Below are 11,414 nucleotides of genomic sequence, written 5' to 3' on the forward strand. Positions count from 1 at the left end.
AACTAAGAGATTATCGAAGATTAATACTGATTCCCGAATTAATCGGAATAAAAAACCCTGGAATCATTTTAACTCATTAAGCCAGCTGCTTCCTCAGCAAGCTCTTAAGAGTCACTTCAAGTAGTGTACTCAAGGGTATGCATGGAGTATCACCAGTTATTTAGGGATATCCAAAATTTTCAAAGGGGTTACTTTAAATTGGGATGGTGTAAATGGACCAATTTGATTAGAAGGAACACAAAACACATCATAGCTTTAAACAAATTTCAAATTACGAAAATAGTTTTACAAAACCAAAAACGAATGGGTAAAATGCGAAAAAAAAATAATGTACAACATTTCATCGTTTGAAGGCTTCCAGCGCCCATTCTTCACTTGCTTCCCGAAAAAAGATTTCGGTCTGTACATAATCCATCTACTGTTCAGGTGGTTCAGCGATAGCAGTGGACGTGCTTGGGCCTGGTTCAGTATTTTCACTTCTTTCGTGTTGTTCTCTTGCTCTGGCCCGGATGGCATTCTAAGGAGGAAAATAAAAAGTTCAGACAATGGCATTTTCTCTATTCAAAATAGAATTCGTTTAAATTCACGACTTACCTGTATTAAAATTTGTCGACGAGTTAAAGGGCGTGGACGACGTGCTCCTTCAGGTCTTGGGTTGAAATCCAAGACGCTTACTGCTTTATTAAAAAGTATACCTAAGTCTGTTGCAAAATTCACCATCGGCATGAGGTGTCTTGTTATTTCTTCTATTTGTCTTTGCTCTTCTGGGGTTGGAATATGTCTGATTGGAGCAGCTGGCCTATTCGCCTGCGTTGAGTTGGAAGGAATAGCTGGAGTTATTCAAAACGAATCGAGTTAAAAAATTCTATACATTGATAGAAATCAGATTTATATATGGAATTTTACACAACTAATCAGTGTTTAAAGAATTAGTTTAAAACTAAAAGCAGTTACTTCAGCTTAAAGTGCTAAGTTGAATGTTGCGACTCCCAGTGATGAATGCCACTTGGCAAATTAATAGATTGTTTAATTCTTTAAGACTTAAATTACATTAAGTTATTTTAATAAAAGTAAATTGAAATAAGTTCAAAAATAAGTTTGTGGAAATACCGGTCCAGGAGATTCGAGTTTACTTTGAGTGAAAAATGAACGCGCATGAGCGCTTCGATCTACGAAGAATTAAAAGTTTAATTGATCATGGACGTTTACCGAAATTATTTTACTGGGCAAAGTCTTTTCACAAATTCATTGAAATAGTCATTTTGGAGCTACTACTGACCTCTAATTTCTAAAATTAAGGGTGCTTCGTACTTCCAGTAGTAGTTGGCACTTTTATTAAAAAAAGTGCCATCATTTTTAGTTCAAGAATTTCTATAACTTGTGAAAGAACATTTTACTGTAGGAAAAAAAGCATTTGGGTTAAATAATGAAATTCCGGACAATCCTGAAGTTTAAAAAATTGACATTATCTTGGAATGATAATTGGTTTTGCATCGCCACTGAAGAAACTAAAGCTACGAGGCCAATGTTAAATTTGTCCGTATGAAGACCCCGTACTCAGAAACCGATTCTTCAGATTGAGATACATGCTAACAAGTAGCTTTGAGGCGTTATCCACCTATGTAGTCTACGATATGCTGTTAGAACACCGAGGATTTTAGCATCTGGAAGATGGAAACTTGGATCAAGGCCTAAAGAGAAGTTTACTAATTGTTCACGGAATTTAAGGTTTTTAGTGGTCAGCCACTAACTTGATTCATGCGGAATCAAAGTGCTGATGCTTAGAAGTGGTTTATTGTGTGGAGTCTATTAAATCGTAATCTGTACATCTGAAATAAATCCACTTTTTAAAGCCTGATGGCAAGTATTTTCTGGTTGGTTTGGAATTTCAGTAAAACACAGCCAGTCATCGCTAGGGAGAAGCGGAACTTTTAATGGTCGATGGGATTATGATCTCTGCAATAGTATCGCGTTTAAGTATTGAGGGAAAGAATCTTTCGTGTCGTACTACTACAGCTATTTCAATATGTAAATGACAGGCATGTAGCGATGTGAGCTAACATTCATAGCGAAATCGAATTGTATACAAGGCAAATGCTCAAATTAACCTTACCGGTTGGCTTATCGAGTTGATACTACAGATTGCAACATTAAGACAAATGGGTAGTGACAAAATCATTAAGATACCAGGAAAGACCAGGGATTTGAGTGAGAAGTTGTCAGGAAACAAGTCTAAATTGGTTATAGTTAAGTGCCTTCACACCAAAAGACAGCGAGATTCTATAGACACATTTTCCTCCAAATTTGTAAAAATAGTACCGTTTATGCCTTTGAGATGCAAATTTAAAAATGAACCAATTCGAACATCGCGATTCTTGTTGGTCGTAAAGATGCGATTAATAAACTTACGTTGCCTCCAGAGAGTTGGTTGTAGAAGTATCGAGCAGTATCCACAGTAGAAGTAAGTACACTGCTGGTTGCGGATATTACCTGGAAAAAAGAAATCCATTTGTATTGCCTGTCCTGAGATTCAAATTAAACATTTAGATAAACAGGCCAGTTTACATTTAATTGCAGTAACTAAATTTAGTGTTTAAACCAAATTTAGTTATTAAAATTTCTCAAGACGAAATTACTTTAGTATAAATTTACTGACTAATTTGTTCTACATTTTATGCAATGATTCAAATATTTAAAGACATAATATTAAACTAAGAGACTTACCCGATTAAAGGCTCCAAGAACCGGTGGAGCTGTTTGTTCGACAACTCCCAGTCCTCTAGTAGCGATCTTGTCTACCTTTTTCACTAGCAAAAGTAATGTATTATTATTAGGAAAATAAATAAACACTAATCATTTATGAAGAGTTAGTAATATTGAAGATCAAAGGACAAGACAATTCAGCTGTATACGGCGTTATTCCAGATGGAAAAATCTGGCAGAATAGCCTATTAAAAGACGTTCGAGCCAATGCAGACTCGAACACTTTGCTCAAATAAGTCGTGGCAATCCAGTCAATGAATCGATGTTTGAACAAAATTAAAAAGTTCGTGTCGCTTCAGAACAAGTTCTTAATTCCTTTAAGATTAGAGTATGTTTAAAAATAAAAAAATTTAAAGTGATAATTTCATAATGAAAATGTCAATTTTCGAGAAGTATACAAGCACGATTGTACAGAAGCAAACTGTTTGAGCAAAAATGGATTTTGCTAGTTATATTTTCCGAATGTTGTTTCTGGGCTTATTTATCCAATTAAAGCAATTAAAGTCCTTGGTTTTCACAGAAGTCTTAAAGCTGTCCTAAGAAAAGTGTGGCGTGATGTTCGTTAGATTAAATTTCCGTAAGACTTCAGATCGTCAAATTAATCTCACGATTTTTTGTCATTGAATATTTCGAGTTTTTTTTATACGATTACTTTCTACGTAGATTTTAAATATCGACTTCAGCTTTGAAGTCTACTAATTGGCTATTAGTAGAAGCATTGTTATATGCTTTGTTTTAGGATTGAAAAATCTGCTCATTTAATAGCAAATGTTGCTCACCGACGGCTTAAATTTTAGCCGTCCACCGAAAAGACCTGCAATGTGAGATAGACGCGAAGGGAATTAATTTCCCGATTCATTTCCGAACTAAGATATAAATCAAACGCGCAAGTCATTGGGATATAAACTACCTCGAGAGTTAGCTGCTCAAAGTAAAATTGTCTATACTTACGAGTTGGATTGTATTTCTTGACAAACGGTTCTGATTTCTGAGCAGCCAGTTGGATGCCTTTCTCGGTCGCATTGAAGGCTGGTGATAAAAGTGGATTCCCTTTCCAGTTTTCGTACATATCAAACAGATAACGTTTCGTTGCGTCCACAAAGGGAACTTTTCCTAGTGTGGACACAAACTCGAATTCCTCCACGTCACTTTTACTGACCTCGACCCAGTCATTTTCTTCCTCGTCTTCCTCTGGAGTCTCCATTTCATCTTCCACTGATTTGGGAATTCCTGAAGGCCCTGGAGTCTCCATTTTATCTTCCTCTGACTTGGGAATTCCTGAAGGCCCTGGAGTCTCCATTTTATCTTCCTCTGACTTGGGAATTCCTGAAGGCCCTGGAGTCTCCATTTTATCTTCCTCTGACTTGGGAAGATCGGAAGTCTCTGGAGTCTCCATTTCGGTCGGCACTTGAGCAGATTCAGCTGGAACGGGAAAAGTAACTTAGGAACTAGTTTGTATGAATTAACGAGTTGATTCTAGAAAAAAAATTAAGGCAAACATCAACGAACACTTTCCATCAAAGGAAAGTCGATAGGGGAAGGACTTTCCTCAGGTTACTTAGCTCTTGAGAAGTTCCATTTTTGGAACTCGAGACCAGGGTCTATCTACGGTGGCAAAGAAGTTTAAGCGGAACTTTTCCCCTTCGTGAGGAGTGGAGACGAAACGCAGCATTCTTAACAAATGTTTATATGCTTCACGGCTGATTAGAAGCCTTCGCTTTTACCTACTTGTTCGTGTTAGACCTCCCGCGAGGTCGCAATGAATTCTATAACGAAGGGAGTTAGGACTATTTAGCTTTTAGAAAAAAAAAGCTGTTGCTCACGTTCATTAGTCCAGAAACTTGGGATTTAGTCACTAAAATCCACATGCGCAAACATAGTCTGAACTTACTCGGGGAGGGGTGGTAGCAAGATTTGAATAAGTCACCATTTATAAAAATACTTCTGCAAATTAGAATCTTCAACTCATTGTCGAAGCAATATAGTTTGTCTATTGAGACAAGCGAATTAGAACCGCTGCTTAGAGGAATCTGAGATTGAATGGCAAGCTTTAGAACAATTCTCAAGGATTGAGTATGTGCCGGGTTAGTTCACCATAAGTCACATTAGCTTATGAAGCCCGAAGTACTTATCCAGTAATATTTACAGAAAGTTCATAAGATGCATGTAATGGTAGATTGTTAGCGGAGGAAGAAAAGTTTTGACAGCCTTATGTGCATGCTATCTATGAAATTGGGAACTTTAGATGTCGCAGGTAGGCAAACATTTACATAATCTAGAAGCATTAGATGCCGAGAGGTTTTACTTTAGAGAATAAAACGTTGTTACAAATCTCACACTCCTCACTTATTTTAAGTTGTCTATAGCTGTAGACTTATAGGCGAAGTAGTCCATTATTTCCTACAGTAAAAGTACTGCAAATTGCATTTAGGCGACTAAATAAAATAGGGAAGATATAGTAGAAAATGTAAGGGAATATAGTAAGGTTTCACAAAAGATAATTTTTGACAAAAGCTTATGTACAAAAAATTTGCACGCTTATTTCTCTTACGCAAATTGTGCATTTACATCACATGCAAAAGAGGTTGGCAGATTTCAAAATATCATCAATAAACATTAAAATCATCTGCTTTAGGTATTATACTCTTCTTCCCACGTTAAAAAAACGGGGGGGGGGGATCTCGGGAATAAAAAAACACTTACCCATCGCGATGAATGAAATTAAACGCCTCCTTCTACTATAAATATCTCATTGTCTCGATTTTCAGCGCCCTCTGTAGAGAGTTAACAAATTTCCTTCGCAAGAAAACTTAAAATTGCCAAAGTACGGTATTGAAGGTAAACACAGACCGAGCTTTGAAGACAAAGTTAACAACATAAATGAAGAGAGCAGACAAAAACAGAAGCATAAATTATACAATAGGGTGGAAACCACGTTTATAAACATGATGTCAATGTTATTGCTAGTGCAAAGCTTCATGTGTTGGTGAACGTGTGTGTGTGTAGGGGGGGGGATTTTCCTATAATATATTACTATTAATTTAAGATTCCATGATTTTCTATGGATACACTCAACTTTTTCAACAAAAGCTTGGAATAAAGTGATGATATTATCTCAGTGTCTCGTAAATCAAGAGCTACACTCCAACACCATAAGTCTGGTAATAAAACCTCGGATATAGTGAATGTTTTGTACTGTGCTCGATGTTAGGTGGGTGTCACATCAGTTGGTCTTTCTGTTGTAGACAATGCCACCTATCTCCGTATACCGAAATTCATATTGCTTATGTCATTCGTAGAAGGAAAGTCGAAGGTGTTACCATAGCAGGCAAACGCCCTGAAAGGCCACCGACAATCACTGACCGAGATCGACGAGCTCTGTCGCGGAATGTTCGAGCATCCCGCACGTCATGAGCGACGGACCTCGCATTCACCTGAGAAATGCTGCAGGGACATCTGTCAGCACTAGAACTGTCCGCAGAGAAAGATGCACTCTTTAGTTTACAACGGCAGAGCTTTTGAGAACAAGCAACACATCCCCCCCCCCTTGCTGCCAAATGACGTTTTCACTGGGGTCTTTCACACCGTTACTGGACCGTAGATGGATCTGGAGATTATCCGGGGGAAAGGTTCCGCAGGACCATCGTTCCAACTCTCCAGTTTGGTGGAGGCTTGGTAATGGAATGGATTATTTCAGTTAAATGGGGCGTGGTCCATTGATGGACGTGCCCTACTAAACCATGACGTTATATATATATATATATATATATATATATACATCCTCTGTTCAAAAAGAAACCGAACTTTTCAAAAATAGAAGAAACTAGTGGCTAGTGGCGCCTCCTATTGTATCTTTTTGTTGTCGAATGCGGCAACCTTCATTAGTGTTGTGTCAACTGTTTATGACATTTGTTTCATTAGAAGCCGAGTTATAGTGCCAAGAGTGACAGTGTGTTTTGACGAACGGTCGGAAAATGAGTTTCAAACAGAGAGCTGCGATTGACTTTTGTGTTAAACTTGGTTTTTACCGATACCCATCAAATGCTTAAACAAGCATACGGTGATGAGTGCTTATCCCGTACTCAAGTTTTCGAGTGGTTTAAGCGATTTCAAAGTGGTCGTGAGACGCTTGAGGACAACGAAAAGCTGGGCCGTCCAAAAACTGGACTAAGAGAAGTTAACATCCAAAAAGTGCTTGATTTCATCAAAGAAAACCGAAATCGTCCGTGAGATTGATTGAAGATGAATTGGGGATTCGAAATTCAACTGTGCACAACATTTTCACCGAGAATTTGGGCCTTCGTAAATTGAATTCGCGATTTGCACCATCTCATCGTTCGAACATTGTGAGACAGTTTTTGAGCAAAAACCAAATTTGTGTGTTGGATCACTTGCTGTGTTCACTTGATTTAGCGCCCTGTGACTTCTTTCTCTTCCCCAGACTTCGTTTGGCGATGAAAGGAAAGCGATACGACACCATTGAAAAGGTTCAAGCGACAGTAACCACGACCTTCAACAGTATCCCAAAAACCGATATAAAAAACTCATATAACTAATTAATTGACCATGCCAAACGCTGTATTGAAACTGAGGGAGAGTATATTGATAGACTTGAACTACGTTTCAGGCGCAAACTTAATTGTTTGCTTACTTGGGATTAGGAGTAAAAATAACCAAACTTATAAAATTACTTGGTTATCCTAATATACATTATTCTTAAGTTAAAAATTCATTTTCATCTATATCTTCTCCAGAGATTTTTATTAAAAATGAAGACACCTTGTAATAATTTGTATAGGTAAAGTTGATAAGGCTCTGTATTACTAAAATCTTATTTCCCCGAATATTATCGTGTGAAATTTCTGTTTTACGAAGTCAGTCATAAGCTCTATAACAATTACATGAGATCCTATGTAATTTCTCACCTCAGGCATATCATACCAATACAAGTTATAATATTTAGAAAATGTTCTATGGCACGATGTAAATCCACCTTATCGAGCATATTCTTGCTTTAACGATTTAGAAATCTTGGGTGGCAACTGTGTACATCATCAACACAAAGATTTAATTCTATCATTTGCAAAATAACTAGAAGTTGCAGATAATTTAGAAGTTACAACGTTCCATCAAACTATGAAACGAACTATGAAGCTAACCTATGAAGCTAACTATGAAACTAACGTTCCATCAAACTATGAAAAATAAAGTACAATAGTCTCGGTTTTATAAGTTGTTAGATCCATGACTGATATTGTAAAGATATCTGTGATGGATCTAACAACTTATAAAACCTAGACTGTTGTACTTAAAGTTTGCAGGTTAAATCTTCAAAGATATTATTCATGGTAAACACTGGTTCACTTTTTTCCAAGGATAGGAGAAGCTTTTTCGGTTCCATTTTCAGTATTATTAAAAATTCTAGAAATGTCATGAAAAGCTTTCTTTTCCCTCTCCGTTACTTCTGCACTTGGATGCGAGTTGCATTTCGTATTCATTAATTCAGACCTCTGCAAAAACTCAGACACGATAGTAAGAAATATATCTTCATCCATCACTGACTGCTGCCACAAAGCTATCCTGATTATCACAGGCATCAAGGGAAGAGGGTATAGCAGACAATAATCGCCATCTCGTGGTCTCACCCTAATACTATACATAGCTGTCTAAAATAAGGTGAGTTCTGGGATCGATTTTTTTAAGTGGAGAGGCTAATAATCCTAGTTTTCGGGTACTACCTTTTGTCTGTGCCGAAGATCGGCGAAATTGAGAAACGGCTGAAAGACCTAGAAGTTCCTTTATTCAACAACTTTCTTAGCCTACATAACTGTCTTATGATTCATATTATAGATTTCATTTACTTGGAGGAGAAAAGACATCTAGCATTTGTGCTATTTTGAAGCGATACTAAGCGATGATCTAACTCCTTTTATCTCTTTGATGAGTTTTGTTGTCAGTAGAATAGCTTTGTTGTCAGAGAAGTGAGCGTTGTATAAGCAATCTGTTATTAAAGTAGCTTGGTCTTCACTCATTAACATTTTGATAGGAATCTCACCCACAAATGAAATCTTTCATACAATTTACTAAAGTGCATTGGCTTCGGCTCCAAAACAAAATATGGAATTTTGCAAGCCATTTCATATCTCCATTAAGAAGGATGGTGGTCTCAACAAAAGTGATAGAAACTGTCTATACCCAAAGCCATCCATGTCTTTGGGTATATGCTGGAGACCCACATATACAGACAGGCCTGGTTGTCCGAGTGGATAGGTCATTCACTCTCCAACCAACAGTGCAGTTGGATTCGAATCTATGTTCTATCGGTTGGAGAGTGAATGACCTATCCATTCGGACAACCAGGCCTGTCTGTATATGCGGGTTTCCAGCTGTACGGATTTCAATGAAACTGAGTATTCAGAATGATGAAGTTTTTTATTTACCTTAAATTGATTTAAACTGAACACATTACAATCCATAAATTTTGAAAAAAGTGTCTGCGTAGCCTTACAAAAATGACGTGTTCTTCCAAACAAGACTACAAGAAAACAGACCAATTCCAGTCCCCCAATTAGAATAACTTTTCCTAGGTCTTTCAGCTTGTTTCCAAGTTAGCAAGATCTTCTCTGTGGGCGAGTAGGGCTTTCTCCCCAAAACTTGCTATTTTAACTAAGCATCTAAACAAAAATAGATCATAGGATACTATTAAATACTATTATATAAACATTAAGGTGTCCATCAGATGGTGACAGTCGGCTGACGTACTTTCTCTCTTGCTTCGTTGGGGGGGGGTCAGCTCCTTGTCGATGATGGTTTTCAAGACAGCTGTCCCAACGTCTTCAAAGAGCTTCAAAAATGGTTAGGACTAAAGGATCTTCACCTACTCCCTTTATAGAATTATTAAGAAAGACCTCCGGGGAGTCAGGGACTCATACACATACTACACGCACCAGCTATCATATTTATTCTTGAATTCATTCACATTGCTTGCATATACCACATCCAACGGCAATCCATTCCAATCACGCACCACATAAGAGAAAAATCTAGTCCTCACCCAACAGGGTGAGGACTAGATTGCCCTTTACCTTACTCTCCATAAAATGAAAAATTCCATAAACTGAAATCCTGTATGACCCTTATAGAAGTTTGTACATTTAAATCGTATCATCCCCTATTTCTCATGTTTGCTAGTGTCTGCAGTCTACAAATTCTCAATCTGTCGTTTAATCAGTATTCCACAATCGTGATATTATTTTTAACACTCTCTCTCTCTCCACTGTATCAGAATCGCAAAGGAAACCGGTACACCAGACCTGCGCAGAATAGTCCGAGTAAGGGTCTCATCAATGCCTTGTAAAGAGGCAAAATGACATCCTTATCTTTACATGTGAAAGTTGGTTTCAGTATTTAGCTTTTGAGTTGTATTTACAATATTTGCTACATGGGCCATGAACTTTAACTTGCTATCTTCTAACGCTGCTGATGTGCGGCACTTGCAGAATTATTTGAATAGGCTGAAATTGTGGGCATGGGAAAATGGATATTAGTGAACATAAAGTTATGCATTTTGGCGTTTTCTTCCATACATTAAGCTACCAGAAAGCAGATAGTTATTATTGCTTCAATTCCAGTCGTGATTAGATATCTAATGTATTATATTGATGGGATCAATCTACAAGAAACTGATTAGTCTAGGAATCTTGGAGTGTTAGAAGATAGCAAGTTAAAGTTCATGGCCCATGAACTTTAATGTAGAGATTGAATAACAATGGACAAAGCACTGATCATTTTTGCTACACCATGGTTACCTCAAATCTTGCAGACTTACATCCCCCCCCCATAGACCACTTTTTGATATCAGGCAATCATCCATCCTTTTATCCACGCTAATATTTTATACTTCAATCCATATTTTCTCCAATTTATGCAACTGTCTACCCTGCTGTATTTGTCGAAAGCCTTAGCAAAATCCAAGAGTATCATGGTGTATCCATTCCTCTTGTCTAATTCAATGGTAACATTGTTATAGATTGTGAGCAAGTTGCTAAAAGATTACCTTCCCTTAGTAAACCCATCATGTTCATTGCAAAGTAGAGATTCACTGTCAACCCATTTCTGAATGCGGGTCCTGACCAATTTTTCCAAAATCTTTACCATCACCCCTGAGATACTAATTGGACAATAGTTGGTCCACCCTTGTTCAATGGAGTTGCTATGCATTCCTTCGGAATCTTTCCTGTTCTGATACTCAAATTATAGTCTCGTTACAGGAATGGCCAGTTCAGCTGAACACTCTTTTAGCACCCGTCAGTTATCCCATTAGTCCCTACTGCTGAATTCTTATTCAGTTTGTGCAACAGCTCTAATTCCTCCTCTTCCTATACATATATATATACACACCTGAGTTTCTTATGAAGCGGTAGCAGGGAACTCAGTGTTTCATTCACCAGGTTGGTAGCTAAAAGCTATCAAGATGATGTACGCAACATGAATAGAATACATTAAAACTTTTTTAAATAACGAAACCTGTGGTGCGTTCATAATTAGAAGAAACACACGTATAAACCACAGTGAAAATTATTTAATTGTAAATATTTCATCCTAAGTATCTTAGGGACATCATCAGTACAGTATTTAAACAACAATTAGGA

General features: G+C 37.4%; 1 protein-coding gene across 1 annotated transcript; it reads right to left on the reverse strand.

Annotated features, from left to right (window-relative positions):
* Nucleotides 1-415: 415 nt before the first annotated feature.
* LOC150103410 (uncharacterized) lies at nt 416-4,159 on the reverse strand. Its single transcript, XM_090398472.1, has 5 exons — nt 3,715-4,159; nt 2,725-2,807; nt 2,410-2,490; nt 595-807; nt 416-517 (listed from the first exon to the last, which is right to left on the reverse strand). Exons 1-5 carry the CDS (start codon nt 4,157-4,159, stop codon nt 416-418), a joined length of 924 nt encoding a protein of 307 aa, XP_090254598.1.
* Nucleotides 4,160-11,414: the final 7,255 nt, after the last annotated feature.

Source organism: Typopeltis vanoorti, chromosome 9, assembly GCF_054136105.1.
Source record: "Typopeltis vanoorti isolate ZY-2024b chromosome 9, IOZ_Tvanoo_1.0, whole genome shotgun sequence".
In the NCBI taxonomy this organism is placed as follows: domain Eukaryota; kingdom Metazoa; phylum Arthropoda; class Arachnida; order Uropygi; family Thelyphonidae; genus Typopeltis; species Typopeltis vanoorti.

Bases quoted from the DNA above. Each gene is read 5' to 3' on its own strand.
- LOC150103410 (XM_090398472.1), bottom strand. From the start codon at position 4,159: ATGGAGACTCCAGAGACTTCCGATCTTCCCAAGTCAGAGGAAGATAAA. The intron at 808-2,409 runs GTAAGTTTATTA...AACTCAACGCAG, and splicing joins ACCAACTCTCTGGAGGCAAC to GCGAATAGGCCAGCTGCTCC. The intron at 518-594 runs GTAAGTCGTGAA...TTTCCTCCTTAG, and splicing joins GTCGACAAATTTTAATACAG to AATGCCATCCGGGCCAGAGC.